Source organism: Aotus nancymaae, unplaced genomic scaffold (assembly GCF_030222135.1).
Source record: "Aotus nancymaae isolate 86718 unplaced genomic scaffold, 86718_ANA_hifiasm-v0.15.2.pri h1tg000008l, whole genome shotgun sequence".
Lineage (NCBI taxonomy): Eukaryota > Metazoa > Chordata > Mammalia > Primates > Aotidae > Aotus > Aotus nancymaae.
Window position 1 is genome coordinate 42,122,918 of NW_026988419.1, and position 21,856 is coordinate 42,144,773.

General features: G+C 41.1%; 1 protein-coding gene across 5 annotated transcripts in view; it reads left to right on the forward strand.

Annotated features, from left to right (window-relative positions):
* The first annotated feature begins 4,418 nt into the window (after positions 1 to 4,418).
* STAT1 (signal transducer and activator of transcription 1) overlaps positions 4,419 to 21,856 on the forward strand; it is a 56,264-nt gene continuing 38,826 nt past the window's right edge. For 4 of the 5 annotated variants that reach the window (XR_010341439.1, XR_010341440.1, XR_010341438.1 and 1 more), the window contains exons 1-9: positions 4,419 to 4,570; positions 4,906 to 5,059; positions 8,619 to 8,747; positions 9,474 to 9,618; positions 11,236 to 11,334; positions 18,045 to 18,134; positions 19,593 to 19,671; positions 20,731 to 20,822; positions 21,151 to 21,302. Coding sequence is in view for 2 of the 5 variants with exons in the window: in XM_012442412.2 (XP_012297835.1) it covers positions 8,620 to 8,747; positions 9,474 to 9,618; positions 11,236 to 11,334; positions 18,045 to 18,134; positions 19,593 to 19,671; positions 20,731 to 20,822; positions 21,151 to 21,302 (785 nt within the window). In the remaining 3 variants the exon portion in view is untranslated. The remainder of the gene's footprint in view (positions 4,571 to 4,905; positions 5,060 to 8,618; positions 8,748 to 9,473; positions 9,619 to 11,235; positions 11,335 to 18,044; positions 18,135 to 19,592; positions 19,672 to 20,730; positions 20,823 to 21,150; positions 21,303 to 21,856) is intronic. The other variant, XM_012442413.2, reaches the window with a different exon arrangement.

Sequence of the window (21,856 nt, forward strand, 5' to 3'; positions counted from 1 at the left end):
CATCATGTGAATTAAGAGTTGCTCCAGTGACTTCAGTTACTCATCATATGATATAGTTTCTGGATTCCTCACTGTCCTTGATTCTTCTTTGTCTGTACACCTGTTCAGGGGTGGCAAATAGTAAATTTCACCTTACCTGTTGTTTCTGATTGATTGTTGGTGACAAAGTGTACCCTGTCATTTGTTGCTCTTTTAAATCCAATACAAGTCATTGCATTTATTGTTTTAATGTTATCCAGTTGATGGGGGGCTGAGACAGGAGAATCCTTTGAATCCAGGAGAGGGAGGTTGCAGTGAGCCAAGGTCTCGCCACTGCACTTAAGCTTGGGCAACAGAAGGAGACTTGGTCTCAAAAAAAATAAAAGTTATCCAGTTGAGAGTGGGCACAGTGGTCCACACCAGTAATCCCAGCGCTTTGGGAGGTTGAGGCAGACGGATCACTGGATGCCAGGAGTGTGCGACCAGCCTGGCCAACATGGCAAAATTCTGTCTGTACTAAAAACAAAAAATTAGCTGGGCTTGGTTCCGTAGGTCTGTAATCCCAGCTGCTTGGGAGGCTAAGGGACGAGAATTGCTTGAACTCACGAGGTGGTAGTTGCAGTGAGCCTAGATTGCACCAATGCACAGCCAGGGTGACAGAGCAACACTCTGTCATAAATAAATAAATAATATCCAGTTGGTTTCGGACTAGCAGCAGCAGCCTGTTATAATATTTAGGTAATTTAGAGTTTTGATTTAGCGTGGGTACCCGAGGTATGCTGTCTCCTAGCACAGGGAAGGAGAATAGAAGAACAAGTTATCACAAAGAACATGCAGTTTCAGGTCAGATGGTGTATACATCACATGTCCATATTCCTTTATCCCGAACAAGTCACATGGCCAGTGTCAGAGTTACAGCATACAGAGAGGTATACTCTACCCTTAGTGAACCATCCATGGCAAGGGGTGGGAAGGGACAGAAGAGATTCAAAAAAATTACAATCTACAGACATAGTGTTAGCTGTTTTTTCAAGTTTTGTGTCTTTTGCAAGTTTGGCATTGACAGAGATATAGCTTCCCAAGTTGACTGTTAGAAGGTGACTGTCACGTATTTGTATCTGTCCAATTCTGGATTTCTAGGTTTTTGTTTGGTTTTAGTTTGATTGCTTTTTGAAGCAGTCAATATGTTATGTAGTAACAAATAAAATATAAATAGTTTATCCTCCAGGAAGTTTCAATCTTGGAGGCATAAGGATTGGACACTTCAAAAACTGTAATGTTAGGGAGTGTATAGTTATTGTCAAAATAAATAGAGACACATGTATTATTTTGTCATTCAGAGACTCCAGATTGATTGCTACAGGTTGAGGTGGTTCTAGAAAGAGAATATAGTATTTGGGCTGGGCTTTAAACGGTGGTAAGAATTTGGTAAGCAAAGAGAGTAAGGGTCAAGATTTGCCATTTAGTATGTGCAAAGAGGCAGAAGTCAGGAAATTAAAAGCATAGGTGGAGGGTTGGAGATAGACAAGGTTAGTTGGGAAATGGGAAAATGACAGAAAAGTCTGGAAAGAAGAAAGGGACATTTTGTGGAGGATCCAGACTAGCAGACATTTGTGTTTATCATACATGCAAGGAGAGTTGTTAAGGCTTTTGAGCAGGGAATGACTATATCAAGGCAGTATTTTAAGGAATTTAATTTGGCAAATATAGTGAAGGAGAAAGAGATGAGAAAAAAGTAATATACCTAGAGGTTAGCATACCATTCCAATTCTCAACTAATGAAGGCCTACGGTAGGATATTGTCAGGAATGCTAAAATAAAGGGGGTTAAGAAAGGAAGCATCCATAGATCTTGACGATCCAAATAGGGATTTGGAGTGCCTAATGATCCTATTTGCAGATGTTAAGATTATTTAATTCCTTCATCAATATTGAAGCTAGTATCTGTGCAAGTTTTATAGTAAAATAAAAAAATATTTTTAACATGTAATCTACCCTTTCTAGAGTTAGCTTTTGATATGGGTTGGTTGTGTCCCCACCCAAATCTCATCTTGAATTGTAACTCCCACAGTTCCCACCTGTTATGGGAAGAAACTGGTAGGAGGTGATTACATTATGGGGGAGCGTCTTTCCTGTGCTGTTTTTGTGATAGTGAATGAGTCTCACGGATCTGATCATTTTAAAAATGGGAGTTTCCCTGCACAGGCTTTCTCTTTGCTTGCCACCATCCATGTAAGATGTGACTTGTTCCTCCTTGCCTTCTGCCATGATTGTGAGGCCTCTCCAGCCATGTGGAACTATAAGTCCATTAACCCTCTTTCTTTTGTAAATTGCCCAGTCTCGGGTATGTCTTTGTTAGCATCGTTTAGACGATTAATATAGCTTTTTTCAGAGAAGAATAAGTCATTGTCTTGGTCCTTAGGTGAGTAAGAGGAGAGGGGACCCTTTTGGTGCCCTGGCATCTCTTTGCAGAGAAGGCTGGTTTCACTGCTAACTTGCTTTGTGAGGATGTATGTGTGACAAGAAGAGCAAATAGATGTGCAGAGAATAAAAAACTGTAATACACAACACATATAGGCATATCCATGGGAAATTATTCAGAGCCTTCTCCTACCCCAAAGTCCCTAATTATTTAAGGCTTGACTCAAATCCCATCTACTTGAACGAACCAACTGATTTCTTTTTCAAGACAGAGTCTGGCTCTGTGGAGTGCAGTGGCATGATCTTGGCTCACTGCAACCTCCACTTCGTGGCTTCAAGCAATTCTCCTGCCTCAGCCACCCAAGTAGCTGGGACTACAGGTGCACGCCACCATGCCCAGCTAATTTTTTTGTATTTTTAGTAGAGACAGGGTTTCACCAAGTTGGCCAGGATGGTTTCGATTTTCTGACCTCATGATCCACCCACCGCGGCCTCCCAAAGTGCTGGGATTACAGGTGTAAGCAACCATGTGCAGCCAGAACCAATTGAGTCTATGAGCATATATTTGAAGAAGGTTTAATTTGTCTGGCTTCAGCAATGCCTACCTGGGGAAGTGACATTTAAGCTGAGATTTTAAACTAAGATCTCAGAGATGAATTAGCCAGCAAAGAAGTTGGGTAAAGCAGATGTTGACTCAAGGGGTTTTCCAAATAGAGAGCCGCTGGTAAGAAGGCCCTGAATTTGGGGAGTTTGGTTTATTTGAAGAACTAAATGCTGAAGTAAGCAAAAGAGTGGTACATTATGGGGTTAGAGAAAGAGATCAAGAAACCAGGGCTTTATAATATGTATTAAGAAACTAAATTTTATAAGAGCCAAGAAAAGCCATGGTAGGATTTTCAGGTTGGCAAATAACATGACCTGCTTTTCAATTAAAAAAAAAAAACCAAACAGCTGTATGGAGAATGGATTAAAAGGGAGCTAAGGGCTGAAGTGAGGCAGCCATTTGGGAATCTACTGCAGTAATGGGAATGAAAGAAAAGGGAGGCGGCCAAAGAGATGGAGCAGAGTAAATGAGACTTGGGAACTAGGAGGAAGAATCAACAAGGTTTAGGATCAGGTGTGGCAAGGTGAGGGTGAAGGCAATGTCAACCATGAATCCTAGGTATCTGACATCTGCCATTTCTAGAAAAAAAGCATGTTTCAAGAGAAAGGTGAGCTTGGTTCTGAACATAGTTTGTAGAGCTCACTGCACATACAAGTGGCGAGGCAAGTGGGGGGTGTAGGTGTGAAGCTCAGAGGAGAGGTGTGGACAGGATAAGCATGTAGGAGCCCTCCATCTAGAAGGAAATTGAAGCTGTGGGTGAGGTCTTCACAACACAATGTTGAGGAGAAGCCTAGGTGAGGAAGCTGACCAAGGTCTGGACCCTGACAACCCTTACCATATAGTTTGGTAGTGGAGGTGGAGGTAGAAAGAATGCCAGAGAGGCAGGAAGAAGCAAGGACGATGTGTTGTCATCATGACCAAGGAAGAAACGTGTTTCAAGAATAAAGGCGTCAACTGTACCCAATGCTTACGAGCGGTCAAGTAAAGTGAGGACAACGGAAAAGCCTCCCCTGGGTTTAGCAACATGGAGGTCAGTTGCTAAAGGGAGCTTCTAGAATGATGACGTCGCCAAATCTGTTCTCTGCCTGGATTCTCGGTGATGAAGCTCAATACAGAGACCTCCAAGTTTGGGCTTCTGCAAACATAGCACGTCCTTTTAGTCGTTCTCTAAGATATGTAAACAGAACTCCAGTCCCCTGCGTGGCAATGCCAGACTGGGTTGCAGCGCGCCCACGCAACGGCCCCGCCCAAAACCGGAGGAAACTCGAGGCGCGCTGGAGGAGCAGCGGCCTGCAGAGGGGGGCGGTAGCGCCCGCGGAACAGCCGCGTCCAATTGGCTGAGCGCGGATCCGCGTGGTGATTGGTGCGGGCGGAAGGGGGCCGGGTGCCGGCGCTGCCTTTTCTCTTGCAGCGTTGTTTCGCTTTCCAGCGCAAAGTCTGCGGAGGGGCTTGGCTGCACCGGGGGACTGCGCCTGGCCTTCCCCAGACCCAGCAGAGGCGACCCGGCGCGCCCGGAGAGGCTGCACCGCCGCGTCCCCGCCTAGCCCTTCCGGATCCTGCGCGCAAAGTGAGTGGCCGTGAGGTTCCGGGTGCCGGGGTGGGACGCGCCGGGACCGAGTCCTCGGGCCGTGCATTTAGACGCCGGGCGAGGACGGGCTGTCTGTGCTGAGCGGCGAATCCGTGATCCCAGAGAAAGAACACGTCCCAGTATTCCAAGTGCGAGCAGTGCCATCTCTTTTCGGAGATGGCACTGCTCAGCACGATTGTCCTTGCTAGTCGTGCTCTGGCAGTAAAGAGGACTTGTGAAATAGAATTTTCCTCTAGAAGTCACCGTACATTCCCGTTTACCCTCACTTTCTCCCGTTTCCGCCCCTTTCCGTCAGTCACATTTTCTTTTCGCAGGAAGTATCATTTGCTGTATGCCATCCTCGAGAGCTGTCTAGGTTAACGCTCGCACTCTGTGCATGCAACCTCAACAGTCTTGGCACCTAACGTGCTGTACGTAGCTGATCCTTTGGTTGAATCCCCAGGCCCTTGTTGGGGCACAAGGTGGCAGGTCAGTGAATGTTCATGGGATCCAATGAATGAGTACATGACTTCGGAATCTTAATTATGTATCTATGTTTAAAGATGAAGGAGCTTAATGTCTTCCTGTAGTTTAAAAGTTATGTTTAGTTTTTGCAGACCCCACCCCCACTCCAAATAATATAATTACTCTTAAAGAATATTCTGACCAGTACTGAAGAGTTCTGGGATAGGCATGCAGATGTGTGATCAATTGTGCTTTGAATGTTGTTGTATAGATAGGGCGTTGTTTTTATAGAACAGAAATAGGACTTGAGCCTCCAGCACAATCCATTGTGCAACTGTTGCTTAATGAGGATGTTGGACTCACACTTGCGAGATCAAAATATGGTTTGCTTTTTACTTTCTTATTCCATCTGAAATATACAAGATTTCAATTCAACAAACTGTTTTGAGCGTATAGTATATGCAGGGCACCGTCCAAGGTCCAGAAGAGGTTAAAAGGAAAATACCCCCACTACTCCACCCCCACTCCACGCCACCCACCTTCCCCGCCGCAGGCTCTGGAGGCATCATAGAACTTTGCAAGAAAAACTGGAACCAATGCTCTAATAGAGGTACAGAATTCAGTGAGGCACAAGTCAAAGAAAGCTTAATTGTGAGTAAGTCTCAGACAATTTTATGAAAGAAGGGGCTTTTGTACACAGCTTTGAATGCTGTAGGATTTAGAGATACAACAATTTGTAGAAAGGAAGTTTGCAAGGACGAGTAGCAGCTGGAGAAAAGCAGAAATGTTGGGCACACTTGAAAAACAGTAAATGATTTGGTGACTGGGTTGCTTTGTTGATGGATGAAGATGGGTTGGGGTGGAAATTAGCCAGGAATGGACAAATCATAGGATTTTTGCACAGGAGAGTGATGTGGTCCAATCTGTATGCAGCACAGGCTGGATTGGGAAGGTAGAGTGTTGGAGACAGGGAGGCAGCAGGTTTTGGAACTGGAGAGGAAAGAATCACCCCTTAATTTTGGATTTGAACTAGGTGTTTGGGAGTTGGCTATGCACCTCCCTGATTTGGTAACAGGTTTTGTGAGAAGGTGAGATTGACTCCAGATTTGTGAACATGAGCTTATAAATTCACCTGTTCTGTGCCAGGTGCTCCATATGTACTAGCTCATCCAGCCTTAACAACCAACTGCGGCAGGGTGCAGTGGCTCACACCTGTAATCCCAGCACTTCGGGAGGCTGAGGTGGAAAGATTGCCTGAGGTCAGGTGTTTGAAATCAGGCTCAGAAACAGACTCTATAGAGAATGTGTCTCCACAGAAAATTTAAAAATTAGGGAGACTGGGCACAGTGGCTCACGCCTGTAATCCCAGCACTTTGGGAGGCCAGGGTGGGTGGATCACCTGAGGTCAGGAGTTCTAGACCAACCTGATCAACATGGAGAAATCCCGTTTTTTTTTGTTTTTTTTTTTTTTTTTTTAAGCCGGGTGCGGTGGCGTATGCCTATAATCCCAGCTACTTAGGAGGCTGAGGCAGGAGAATCTTTTGAACCTGGGAGGCAGAGGTTGCAGTGAGCCAAGATCACACTATTGCACTCCAGCCTGGGCAACAAGAGTGAAACTCCATCTCAAAAAAAAAGTTATCCAAGCATCTTGTTTATTGTATGTCTCTTCTTATCCTGCTACAAAAAACTGCCCAACCCTGGGTAATTTATAAAGAAAAGAAGTTTCATTGACTCACAGTTCTGCGTGGCAGAAGGAACCTCTTCATGGGGCAGGAGGAGAGAGAATGAATGCAAGCAGGGGAAATGCAGACACTTATAAGTCCATTGGATGTCATGAGACTCACTCATTATCATGAGAACTGCATGGGGGAAACTACCCCCGTGATTCGGTTACCTCCACTGGTCCTGCCCTTGACATGTGGGAATTATATTACAATTCGAGATTTGAGTGGGGGCATAGAGACAAGCCATATCACTTATAGTCTGAGCTCCTTGGGAGGCTGAGGTGGAAGGATTGCTCAAGTCCAGGGATTAGAGGCTGCAGTGAACTATAATCATGTCACTGCACTCCAGCCTGGATGACAGAGCAAGGTCCCATCTACTAAACACACACACACACACACACACGCACGTGACCACCTTGTTTATAGGGGACTAAGTTACCTGGGTTCACTTGGCTAATAGGAGGTGTTGCAGCTCCCCTTGGCTGACAGTCCAGCATATATACTTTATGCATATCCTTATTAGTTACCAAGCAGGGAGGGAAAGAGCCACAAATTTTTCCACTCAGGTAAAATAAAATTGAAGTGAAAAATCAGATTGCTACAGCTGGAGTGCCAAGGGGCTGGGCTTGGGTCTATATCTTCTGGCACACATGATGATAAGTAGCTTTATAGTCCAGACATTTCCTCACACTCCTTTGGAAGGACATTTGTGGAACAGGCATGACTTCATGCCTCCATACGTGTGCTTGGCTACAAGTATGTGCACACACTCTTCCATGCCCTACTCGAAAATCCAGACCCCCTTCCCCAGAGGTCTGGCAGGACAAGATTTACTTGTGTCTACTCTGCATATTGCCAGCTGTGTGCTGACATAAATCCTGTTACATGATGGTCATGGAGACTCTTCGTTTTCCTAATGAATTTTAGGACTTCCTTATATCAAGTTTTTATTGTGATTTTTAATCACAATATAAAAATGTGATTTGATCACTATATAAAAAAAATTTGATCACTATATAAAAATGGACTTAACAGTTACTCAAAGAGATGTGTTACTTTATCCTTTTAAAATACGTTTAGTGATGTTTTAATGTTTAAAAATCATTACTGCTTTATGCCAGATTTATTGTTTGTAGTGGGCAAAGAAGAAAATACATCTTTTTAAATGTGTGTAACAAAAATAATGAATTTTACCGCATGCATCATAAATATAAAATAGTTTAAAAATACTTAAATTAGAAATGTACTGTTATTTGTAGGAGAGCAATTTTGGGAGAGTCTTATGATTTAAAGCAAATCTAATTAAAATAATGTTTTTCATGTATTTATTTGATAAAATAGCAAATTCATTTTAAAAGTGTATTTATTGGATACCTACTACGTGCTTAACATTGTTCTGGGGATACACCAGTGCACAAAATCCTCCAACATCCATCCTTCAGGTGGTGAAAATAGACAATGATCAAAATTTAAAATGTGGTAGGTCAGATGGTGGTGTAAGTACTATGATGAAAAATAAAAATACACCAGGGAAGGGAGATAGCATGTTTAAGAGTAGGTATTGCAATTTAAATAAGGAGGCCAGAGAAGGCTGCCCTGATATATTGACAACAAGCAAAGGCCTGAAGATGTGTTTCATGGAAGAGAAAAAAGGTTGATCCCCAAACTCAATTAAAAACAGGCTTTAGACTATAAATGCCATTTAAATAAAATATTCCTAGAACAAACTATTTTGTTCTAGGATTTTTGTTTTGGATTAAGCAAGATATTTAAGAGTACAACCTGATGCTAGGAAGGCTTTCTTTGAAGCTAGGGTCTTCCATATACATACAAAGAATGTATATTCTTTTTCTCTGTAGGATGTCTCAGTGGTATGAACTTCAGCAGCTTGACTCAAAATTCCTGGAGCAGGTTCACCAGCTTTATGATGACAGCTTTCCCATGGAAATCCGACAATACTTGGCACAGTGGTTAGAAAAGCAAGACTGGTAAGGAACTAAACCTTGTTGATTAAAGTGACTTGGAAACATGTTTACTGGAAGGTGAATTTCATCGATGGCCACTGGGATTATTTGTTGTAGAAAAGTTTGTTGATTTAAAAAATGACATGTGTCTCAACAAAGCTAAGTATATAAGTCATTAAGCACTTTTATGTAGTTTTGTCAAATTTAATTTATGATAGGTATTCCTAAATGCTTTGAACAAGTTAGATAATACTGACACCAATTATTTTCCAACTTAGGATCCAGACTATAGACAGAAGTAATTTAAAAGAAATAAAGCCAAATTAATGGTTAAATATTGATTAGAAATATGAAGAAGGTAGTACAATTAAGGGGATTTTTTTTTAACTGATAGGTGTCCTACTTTAAAGTGTATTATTTGCTAATTGCAAATATTTTAAACAGCCTGAAAGTATTTGACATAGAAAGTGAAGGGTCTCCTGTTGATTTTTCCCCGACGAGAGATAGTCACCATGAACAGTGTCATGTACAATCTCTTAGCATTCTAGAATTTTTCATGCTAATTGCGTATAAGAGAAATACCACATATACTGCTGCTAAAAGCAATATCAGTTTCAAAAGAAGAAAATAAACCTAAGAAAATGCTTAAATTATTTTGAATAATTTCAATAAGGAAAGCAACGTTTGTTTTGTCTGTTTCGTGTAGACATTTATTTCGAGAATGAAATGTGTAAATGTTAAATCTCCTAGGGAGCATGCTGCCAATGATGTTTCATTTGCCACCGTTTGTTTTCATGACCTCCTGTCGCAGCTGGATGACCAATATAGTCGCTTTTCTTTGGAGAATAACTTTTTGTTACAGCATAACATAAGGAAAAGCAAGCGTAATCTTCAGGTATGACCTGGTTTTTGTATTTTAGTTGAGAAGTTCTCATGTTTATGTAAGGCAGTTTTCTTCTTTCAGCATATACAATTAATCACACGCTTACTGGTATTTAGAGAAGTAACAGAGACTGTAAGTAACTCCCTTTGTTATTTACAGCATCAGTATGTATTTATAGCATAAGTAAAATAAGATACTAATTTATTTCATAAACACCGAAGGAATTTTCAGGGTTAAATGTATCACCTCTTAGGTGTCAGTAATTCTGAGAAAAATGTGATGCTATAATCTTGTTTTACTAAAAATTGTCAATATTTAAACCAATGAAAAGGAGCTACAGTTTAGGAGCAGTGATCTATAGCAATACATTAAAGCTGCAAGGAACGTTAGTGGTTAGGTTCAGGTCCTTGCCATACAAATGAGGAATAAGTCCGGAAAGGTTTGACCTTCACCTGAGGAAGTCAGGTGACTTCAGGAACTAGACTCCATCTTGCCTTGCCTCTGGTGGAGTTGCCCTCTCCTGGAAGTGGAAGTCAAAGATCCAGACATGAGAGGACATGCTATGAAGTTTTAGGGGTTCTTCAGATGTGCTTCCAGCATGCCCTTAGCCTGGCTACCATATTTGCGTCCTGTAATAACAGAACTTTTCTGCTTTAGTGGAGGTAAAAGCTATCATTTTCTTCTTTTATACAATACAACTGAACTTTTCAGCTTATGTAATTGGAAGTTTTTTTTCCTTTGTGAATGTATTTATGATTTTATATACCAGTGAGTGGGGAAATCAAATTAATTTTACAGAAATTTGCTGTCGTACAGACCTTGCTTGAATGTACCTGTAGAAAGAGCCATTATTGCCAGTGTTTTGCAAACTAGCTTTGACCATGGCAACGGAAAACCCTAGATGAATATCTTTGGTGTAGTTCAAAGCTTAGACCAACAGATGCATTCATTGAGGAATGTCATGTATAGTTTATATATCATTTGCATTGTCTCGGAATCCTAACAAAAGATAATTGGCCTCAAGAAATATGGAAAGATATTAAAGTAAAAATATTTTATGAACCATACGTGAAAATACTTGTTTGTTTGTTTGTTTGTTTTGAAACGGAGTTTCGCTCTTGTTACCCAGGCTGGAGTGCAATGGCGCGATCTCGGCTCACCGCAACCTCCGCCTCCTGGGTTCAGGCAATTCTCCTGTCTCAGCCTCCTGGGTAGCTGGGATTACAGGCATGCGCCACCATGCCCAGCTAATTTTTTGTATTTTTAGTAGAGACGGGGTTTTCACCATGTTGACCAGGATGATCTCGATCTCTTGACCTCGTGATCCACCCGCCTCGGCCTCCCAAAGTGCTGGGATTACAGGCTTGAGCCACCATGCCTGGCCCGAAAATACTTGTTTTTTAATCAAAAAGTACTTTAGGTACCTGCCCCTTATTAGAAAGTTAAAGCAATTTTTATCATAATTTGTGAAAGAAATGTTTTGATTTTAACAAATATAGCTTATATAGAATTTAATAGATGAGAGATGAGGTTTCTCAGAGAATATAAACAAATTCATATCAACTTATAACAAAATAATTTAAACATTCTGAATTTTAATTTATTTTTGTTCTAACCACTTAAATCTAGGATAATTTTCAGGAAGACCCAATCCAGATGTCTATGATCATTTGTAACTGTCTGAAGGAGGAAAGGAAAATTTTGGAAAATGCCCAGAGATTTAATCAGGTACTTTTTTCTCATTGAACACTAAAAATTGTAATAAAATAAAAATATATTCATTCACCAAATATTACTGGGGTCCATATCACAGCAATGGTGAATATCTCTCTAATTTTCTAGCCCCAAGAAGTGGGGAGAATCAGATTTAGAGATTTTATAGAACCAGGCTTTAAGAAAGATCCTGATTTAATGGAATTCAGTTATAACAAGGAGAGAGACAAATAAGCAAGATACTTCCAGGTAGCATAAAGTGCTGAGAAGATACCATGCTGAGTTCATGGAGTGGCTGGGAGTGGGATTGTTCCTTTAGACTAGGGCCAGGAAAGGCCTCTGAGTTGCTGGAACAGGAATGAAAAGTCAGATAGAGGGTTCTTGGAGCTGTCCAAGGAAGAGGCAGTGGAATCTCGCACTCAGTAGAACCAGTGGAGGTAGGAAGGAATGGGTAGATTCAGGTTGTGCTTTGGATGCGGTGCCAATATAGAAGGATCCTTATATTAAAGAATTAGATGTGGGAGTGAGAGAAAGCAAAAAGCCAGGGATGGCTCTATAGCGGCTATTAGAGGCCCTCGAAAACTGGAATGCTGTTCACGGAGCTGGGAAGGCAAGGAGGGGGCAGGGCCAGGAGTTTTGCAGGACACCATAGATTTGTAGAGAGAAGAGGAGGCTGATGGGGAAATCAAGGGCTTTGTTTTGAGCAAGATCATACCTATTAAATATTCAAGACATTAAACAGTAAATGAGTCAGAGTTGTACTAGTATCAAGATTTTTGGGCCGGGCGCGGTGGCTCAAGCCTGTAATCCCAGCACTTTGGGAGGCCGAGGCGGGTGGATCACGAGGTCAAGAGATCGAGACCATCCTGGTCAACATGGTGAAACCCCGTCTCTACTAACACAAAAAATTAGCTGGGCACGGTGGCGCGTGCCTGTAATCCCAGCTACTCAGGAGGCTGAGGCAGGAGAATTGCCTGAACCCAGGAGGCGGAGGTTGCGGTGAGCCGAGATCGCGCCATTGCACTCCAGCCCGGGTAACGAGCAAAACTCCGTCTCAAAAAAAAAAAAAAAAAAAAAGATTTTTGATCATTGTATTATTAATCCTAATAAAAACCTTCCTAGCTGTCAGGTTCTGCAGTGTTTTGAAGTTGCTATGGCATTTACTATTCCTTTCTTGAGCAGTGGGGTGGTGGCAACAAGTCAGCAGGCAGTCAGTGTGAAGCCATCATGTTATGGGTTGTTCTGGAGGAGCCCATTCCAATATGGATGCCAGAAGACACAGTATGTGTCCCGTGTGCGTTTCACCAACAAATAACTACCAAAGTGAATTGTGGGACAGTGAAGAGGGAGAGAATTGAAATGTAGTGGAGGATGCTGTTCTCCACACACTGCCTGAGCATTTGTCCCAGTCCTTGTGATCCTGTCACTTCCTTAGGCGTGTAGTTCCCATATTCCTGTCATACTGACAGCACCTTGCTGAACTGAGCATGTAAAGATACATATTGCTTATGCTAAATTCAAGATGGCTAGCTCATCTGGTACCTAGCCTAGGGACAAAGGTGGAGGAGAAGCAGTGTTGGAGAAGAAGCTGGCCAGGTGGTCTCCTCTGAAAGAGGTGTGCCTATCTCTAACCTGGCACATAACTGGGAGATTTTCAGCAGGCAGTTTTGATTATATGGGGCTTCCATCCTAAAAGCAGTATGCATAGGCCTCCTCTGTATTTCTAATAGCCTTGAAAGGACAGACAGCCAGGAGAAAAGATGGGCAGAAGGACAACCTGTTTCCCCCAGGTGCAAGTGTGTCCTCCTCACATTTGGCCCCTTGGCCCAGAGTTGGCACTGGCAGCAGAGTAAGTGGCCTCTGCTCTCCCACATGAACCTTGTCCCCTGACTTTGGATCTTGAAGGTTAACCAGCTTTTGAGTTCCCTCCCCATTAAAAATGTAGGTAACCTGGGGATTGTTTGAGCCTCTCAGAGGACACCTGACTCCGTGAACACCTTTGCAAGGCCTTCTTAGCATATGAGGGAAGTTTCTGGGTGTCTGGGGATGTCAGGGAAAGGGAAGAGGCACAATAGGTGCCAATTTTCCAGTTATCCAGCCAACTCTTGGCTAGGTAAGTCAGAAACATTTCTTTGCCATTTCCTCCCTTGTTAAAGTAACTGCATTTTATTGATACAGTCATACATCACTTAATGATGCAGATACATTCTGAGAAATGCATCGCTAGGTGATTGCATTTTTTGCGAGAACATTATAGAGTGCACTTACACAAACCTAGGCAGTATAACCTACTACACACCTACGCTGTATGGTAAAGCCTGTTGCTTCTAGGCTACAAACCTGTACACTATGAAGTTGTACTGAACACTATGAGCAATTGTAACATAATGTTATACAAATAACATTATCTCAACATAGAAAAGGTACAGTAAAAATAGTGTATAAAAGATAAAATTGGGTACCCCCACATGGGGCAGCTCCATTCTAATCTTATGGGGCCACTGTCATATATGCAGTCTATTATTGACTGAACCATTATTATGTGGAACATGACTGTGTATGTTCTGTTCATGCTTAAGTATCCGTGTATGGAATGATTTCATGTCTGGTATTTGCTTCAAATAATCCAGTTTGGGGACTAGAAGAGTAGGGAGAATATGGATGAAACAAGGGTGTCCATGAATGCTAATTGTTGAAACTGTGTGATAGGTACATGGGGATTCAACAGATTCAACAAGTTAAAAACGTGCAAAATTCCAAGTCAGTTCAGAGCATTTAGAGAGCACAGAATTCTGCAGACATGCCAAGATGGGAAATTATTGTTCCCATTATTTTTTGTTTTAATATAAGAGGTTTTTAGAAAACACATTTAAGAGAATATTATGTAATACACACTCTAGTAGACTATAAATGTTTTCTGGGCTATCTTATAGCACACTAAATTTTTCTCTTTTTTTTCTTTGTGGTGAAAAAGCTAATTCCATGTCTGGACAAAATTTAGGTCCATAGGGTCTGCAGGGATGGGAGAATTTCTTTCAGGTGGGAGGAGAAGACGTGAGGTGGATTCTAAGCTTCCCTTTGCTGTTCCATCTTTGTGCTCTTAAGGACTAATAGTTACCATATGCTGAGTGCTTATCATGTTTCAGTCCCTGTGCTAAGCACTTTATAAACATTATTTCATTTAAGTAAATACTTTAAAAACTAACATGAAGGTAGGTATTTTTATCCCCATTTTAAAGATCAGAAAACTAAGGTTTAGAAGTTAGGTACTTTGCTCAAGACCACAGAGCTAATAAGAAGTGGGTTTGGAATTTAAACCCAGTGTTGTCCAACTCTAAAACTAGTTCACTGGAGAAGTCACTCTTCAGTTTTCTAATCTGTGGAATGGGATGTGAGGGTATTCTGGCTGGAACTTCTCACACCCATGGAGTGCCTATTCCCTTACTTGGACAACTGCTCATTCCATTGAAAAGGACCTCCTTTCTGAGCAGAAGACTTTTCTGTGGTCTGGGGTCTGTGAGTAACCAAATTCCCATCCAAACAAGGTCTCTAGAAGTACAGTAGTGAAATGAGAAAGTAAGAGTCAGTGACGGCTAAAGTCCCTTCCAACTTCAGTGTTTGACGTTCTTGTGGTTTCAGTGCTCCTGGTTTCTTAAAAAGTTAAGGACTCACTGTGAAAGTCGTATCAGTACTAGAGTGTACTGGAGCAGCCAAGGCAGCTACTTAGCAGGAGGTGGGGCAGGGTGCAGGGAAGCAGGGAGGGATGAAAGGAAGGGGTAAGAGAACACCAAGGGTTTGAGTGACTTGGAGCGACTACTGCCCAAGTTGGAAGCAGAAGGTTTTTTAGGCTCTGCCACAGTCACCAGGTATTTCCACCAAGCCTCTCCCAGCAAGTCAGTAGAAAGCAGATATAGAAGCTGGGGATGTAGTTGCACTCTTACAGCCATTGTTTATATCCCTGTTCTCTAAACCAAGCCTTGGTCATTTGGGAGGAGGCCTGGGAAGTTAGAATTCTCCATCGACCTGGTCCCTCTCTCTAGGTCTAGTGTCCTAGCTGTTACAAAGCCCACAGGACGCAGTGCCCACATCCTGCTGGCTTAGAAGTTGTATTAGTCGGTTCCTGGCTGGCTATAAAGAAATATCTGAGACTGGGAAATTTATAAGAAAAGAGGTTTCATTAGCTTGTGGTTCTGCAGGCTGTACAGGAAGGATGGTGCTGCATCTGCTCAGTTTCTGGAGAGGCCTCAGGAAACTTAAAAGTCATAGCAGAAGGTGAAGGGTTAGCACACACATCACATGGCCAGAGCAGGAGGAAGCTGGGCAGAGGTGCTCCACACTTAACCAGATCTCGTGAGAACTCATGATCATGAGGACAGTACCAAGAGGATGGTGCTAAACTATTCATGAGAAACCATCCCCATGACCCAATTGCCTTCCACCAGGCCCCACCTCCAACGTTGGGGATTACAATTCACGAGATTTGGGTGGGGACACAGATCAAACCATATCAGAATTAGACAACAGCAAAGATTTCCCTGCACAGGCATAAAGCTATATGGAACTGCTCAAAGTGACAGCTCATTCCGACTGCCCAGAGAAACCCCTTTTGTCAGTTAGTGATATGTGGCACCTTGGACTTCCAGAGGATACCAATAACATTCATGTATTTCTAATACACACTTTACAGCTGATACAATTCACATGCTTTGAACTTCTGCTATTGGAGGATATATAAAATGAAGGAAAACTTCCTATGAAGAGAGAATAACTTTGATGGCATATACCTGATAAACATAGAACAAAAAAATTGTGGACCAATTGTATTTATGAGTATCAATTTAAAAGTCCTCAATAAGATATTAAAGATCAGATTTTTACTATATCAAGAAAGTCATATACCATGACCAAATAGGATTTATTCTAGATTACAAGGGTAGACCATGACTGGGCAATCCATTAATGCAATTCACTGGATTAATAGCTACAAGGAGAAAAAAGCATTTACTTCCCTCTGCAGACGCTGAAAGGGTCTGACAGAATTTAATATTCATTCCTGATAAAAACATTCAATAAGGTAGGAATTGATGGATACCTCTTTAACATACAAATAGATATCTCTCCATTCTAGAGACGGTACCTTTCTTAACTGGGAAAACTCCAGCAAGTCAGAAACAGCAAGGATGCTCACTGTGCTGCCACTGCTCTTTAACATCACATTCGTGGTATTGGCCAGTGCAGTAGGAGAAAACCATTAGAAGCATAAGAATTAAAAACAACAACATAAAGATATTAGCTCTCCCCGAGTTAATTTGTAGTTTTAATGTGATCCTAATAAAAATACTAAGTTGTTTTCTGGAGCTATGCAAATTGATTCTGAAATTTATAAAAATAAACATGCAAAAATAGAAAGGAAACTTGTAAAAACGTAGAGCAATGAAATGGGACTGGCCCTATTAGATAGACTATAAATCCTCTGTAATCAAACATCCTTCAAGGGTTCAGGCTTATGAATAAACAGGCCAATGGGAAAGAAGAGAAAAATCTAGGAGGAAACTCAGATGTGCATATGGAAATTTATTTGATAAAGTTGGCAGCTCAGAGCACTGGGGAAAATAATGAACTTTACACTGAATGTTGTTAAGACAAATGGAAAGCGAATTGGAAAAAAGTGAAAGCCAAAAGTGGACCCGCACTTCACACTGATCATAGGAATGAGCAACAAATATATCAGCGATCTAAAAGTTAAAAAGAAAAGAAGGAAACCTTGCAAGTGCTAGGGAAAAAAATGAGTGAATGCCATAATGTCAATAGGGAAAGGCTTTCTAATATAAGGAAAAGCCTAGACATAAAGAAGAAAAGATTGATACAATTAAATATGTAAAAAACACCCCTGTAGAATCTGTGTTGTATAGGGCACTATATAAGCAGGGTTGACAAGCACAGTTTTTGCTGTGTGGGGGATTTAACTCTAAAAACTCTAAAAAAAAAATCATAGCTTCTAGAATTTATGAGAACAGGAACCATCGGTTACCACTCTAATACCTGGGCCTAGAACATTGTCTCGCATTTACTTAGTACCTAGTAGGTATGTGCAGGGCACATCTGGTGTTCTGTCACATCTGAGTGTTCTGATTATCAGAAATAGGACTGAATACTCCCAGGCAAGTCTGGGGTTATATTCATTATTGACTTTATAGTAGCAGATTTTCATTAATGCCCTTAATGGAATGCGTTTATATTTCAGTACACCTCTGAATCACCCGAGATTGCGTTAAAGTAGGGTTTTCTGATTCCATAATCGAATTAGTCCTTCAGATTTTGCATTTCCAACAAGATCTTAGGTAGTGAGATGCTGCTGGTATGAGGACACACTTTGAATCAGAAAGCTTTAAGATAAATAAGGACAGGGTTAATAAGAGTAATCTTGTGTACAGTATTTGAGAAACTCTGAACTAAATTCTAGTGTGATACTGTGCAATTGTGTGAATTAATGGAAACTCCCAGAAATAATTATAGACGTGAATTGAGCCTAGTTATTTTGCAGCCTTGTTAATGGTTTGCCAGCATTTTCCAGGACCTTGGGAAAAAGTTCTTATTGACACATAAATGGGAAGCCTGTAGTATGTGTCAGAAGATCTGGGAGGCAGGTGGGGACTTTGGAGTGTAACCAGCAAGTACACACCCTGGAGAAAATGATGTCTGTCATCATGCCCTTCCCATTACAGGCTCAGTTGGGGAGTATTCAGAGCACAGTGATGTTAGACAAACAGAAAGAGCTTGACAGCAAAGTCAGAAACGTGAAGGACAAGGTTATGGTAAGTACGGAGTAAACACGTGCGTTTCTTCTGAAACTTTCTGTAGGGAAAAAAAGGTTTCAGTCCCTTTGGGTGTAAACCTAGTAACTGAGTTCAGTCTTTTAAGTGGTCGGGAAGAAAAATGTTGCAGAAGTCTCAAGCTATAAGTAAACAAATTGGTAGAATCAATGACCAGATAGACTTTAAATGCCCCCTTATTATAACTGCCAAACATTGAGCTTATCTTTTTCTTCCCTGAAAGATCATGCAGTAAATGTTGACTTTGCCCCGGTACCCAGTAAATGAGATGTTGCTGCTATAAATAGACCTTTAAGTCCACACCTTTCAAATCACAGTGCCCAGGGTAAACATGGCCCATCTTTCTCAATCACCTGTTTTATCCTAAGACTTGGAAGAGGAACAAAAATACATTTTATTGAAATAAATTTGGATGCATTTCTGATTAAGACATCCACAGCAATTTTAGGATAAAACTTCCAAGTCAATTTATGGAAGCAAAGGGCTGCTCTGGCGCCCTCGGTGGTGCACATTTATTCCTTTCCACTGTTAAGGCTGGTGCGGGGAGAGGTTGAGGAGTTCTTCACAAAAGCGTGTATTTGTGGAAAAGGCCTTCCAACTAAGGGGTATGGTCCTCTGCGGATCTCTGGGTAACACCAGTATGGCCTTGACTTACATGTTTCAGACAGCATCTTTCCAAACTCCACATTCTTTGGAGCAACTTTATCCATTCTTTGGAGCATATTCTCCTAGGGAAACATTTCATTAAAGTAAAAACTAAGAGAGCCCAGTCCAGAAATAGCCATGGAAATCCAGAGAAGAATATATGGAAATGTGACCAAATCACAAACAAATGAGGCTTATTTGTAGAGTGAACATACAGTTCATTGTCCAGATGGAGATGCATTTGAGCCACCAGGAGGCCACTGTTTATAGCAAGTATGAAACTGGGTCTGTCCCCGTAAAGCAGGGATGTATGGTCACTTTCCTTGTTTGAAAGGAATGAGAAGATTTTCCATGAGCTTTTTACCCCTGTTCTGTGCTTCACAGTGGAGTTCTTAAATCGTGTCTCAGAGGTACTTAAATCGAGTTACTTAAGTATTTAAGTAACTCAGTTTACTGAGTTAAGTACTCAGAGGTACTTAACTCAGAGTTCTTAAATCATATCTCTCAAAAATGATGAGGAAGAATCAAAATTTAGACCCTGGAACCAGGTTAAGGACATACAAATCAATTTGAGAATTATTATACATTTGCTTTTTTAAAAATGTTATTACATACTTGTTAATGAAATAGAAGTTATTTCATATATGTGATTAGACTTCTCCAAGTCAGATCTCTTTGTGAGGGAACTGGAACTGTTTTCACATTTCTCTGGGTTCCATAGGAGCAAAACTCTGTTCTCTAAAGTCTTTGGAAGTTGCTGATCAGTAGAAAACATGTTTACGTCTTTATTTGTAGTGTATAGAACATGAAATCAAGAACCTGGAAGATTTACAAGATGAATATGACTTTAAATGCAAAACCTTACAGAACAGAGGTAAGGGTTCACAACTGAAGTGGTGCCCATTGGTTGTAATTTTTTCTGTTCACACCAGATAACGAATATGATTACTGCTTTTTATTTGCCAAGTATTTTATGACTCTGAATTGTTCCTTGATAACCCAAGCCAAGGTTCCTTAACATCCAGTACTATTGATGTTTTAGGCTAGATAATTTGTTGTGGGGGCTGTCCTGGCATTGTAGAGTGTTCAACAGCATTCCTGACTTCTACCCACCAGATGCCAGTGGCACTACCCAGGAACCCTCACTAGTGACAACCAAAACTGTCTTCAGACAATGCCAGAAGTCCCCTAGGGGTCAGTGACCCATACCTGATAACCACTGGTTATGTGTTACTCACCTTATGAATTGCGCTTAGCCCACTGATTGATACAGAGTGATAGAATGTGGAGTTCCCCTGCCCTAATATCTGAAGTTTCTTCAAACATTGCAGGTCCATTGTATACACGGCAGATAAGCTCAGTATTTTTCTCACGTTTTAAAGCAGTATTACTCTGTTTTGTTACTGTTGCTTGTTTTTAATGAGAGTAGCAACCAAAAATAGCTCAAGATTGTGTATTGTACAGAATATGTAGGGTACTGCTGTTACTGTATTCATCATCTGGCATATACCATGGTTCATAGGCAGAGATTATCGGTATGATTTGGGTAAAAAGTATGAGAGACAGCGACTTCAACTACCACTTTATAATCATCTACTTCTCTTCAAAAGCTATAGATATGGTTTGCATACATTTTTTTAACTGAAGTTTTGAATTTTGTTATGTATGTTTATTTAGGAAATTATCTGCCAGTGACTTCAGTGGCAGATGTCTGATTTAATGGGTCACTGAAAACAAGTGTTTTGTTTCAGTGTGTCTAGTTGTTATCCTTAGGATTTTTTTTCATGTTTAATAATGATGGAAGAAAGCCAAACTTTGACCTGTCGCTAGGTGGCGTTTGTATCTATTTATCCTAAGTTTATATTAATCTTGGCTTTTGTTGGTTTTGTCTTGTTTATGTAAATATATTTACTGGCTGTCTCTCAATTTATAGAACACGAGACCAATGGTGTGGCAAAGAGTGATCAGAAACAAGAACAGCTGTTACTCAAGAAGATGTATTTAATGCTTGACAATAAAAGAAAGGTAGTTATTTACTTTCCAGAATAGCATGCTCCTTTTGTTATAGACTGTGAATAATGGACTCAATGTTCAGAAGAGAGGAAACATTATTTTTATAACCCCCTTGCTTAGAGCCCCAGTTGAGAATGAAATGATACTTGCTTTTCTTTTAAAAATGTTTTAAGATTCGATGATTAAAAATGAATTTATTTCACTTTATTTCTTCTTTTATAACCACCTGGCTTAGAGCCCCAGTTGAGAATGAAATGATACTTGCTTTTCTTTTAAAAAATATTTTAAAATTCAGTGATTAAAAATGAATTTATTTCACTGTTTCTTCCACTGCCTTTAGGAAGTAGTTCACAAAATAATAGAGTTGTTGAATGTCACTGAACTTACCCAGAATGCCCTGATTAACGATGAACTAGTGGAGTGGAAGCAGAGACAGCAGAGCGCCTGTATTGGGGGGCCACCCAATGCCTGCCTGGATCAACTGCAGAACTGGTAAGATTCTCCAAAGTGGAAAACCAGCAGCTGACTGGCTAACCACATAAGCTCATCAGTGCACCTTTGAGCTGTGTTGAATGGACCTTGTCAAAATGTTGGTATAGAGTTTGATGTAGTCCATCTTCTGCTTACCCTGGAAACAGTCCCTTGGAAAGCACAGTGTTGTTCATGACTCTTGCCACATTCAGCCACATCTGCTTGGTTTGGAGCATCCTGTGCCATGGGATGTGTCGTTTGACTGTACAACACATCAGTGACATGGTCGTTATAGAACACACTTAGCAACTTGACTCCTAATGTTTCATTCAAAACAAGATAGCTTGAGGCATTTTTATAGGCTTACGTGAATAGACTGTCGGGAGCCATTCATTCAGTCATCCATCCAGTAATACTTACTGAATGCCTACTATGTGCCAGGCACTGTACTAGGACCTGGCCACACAAGGATGAATGATTCTTGGCCCTTGGCAACAAGGACTTGTCAGTGTGGAGGAGGGATGTAGACGTGGTAATAATTCTGTGCAGTAGAAGTTTCCAGGTGCTCTAACAAA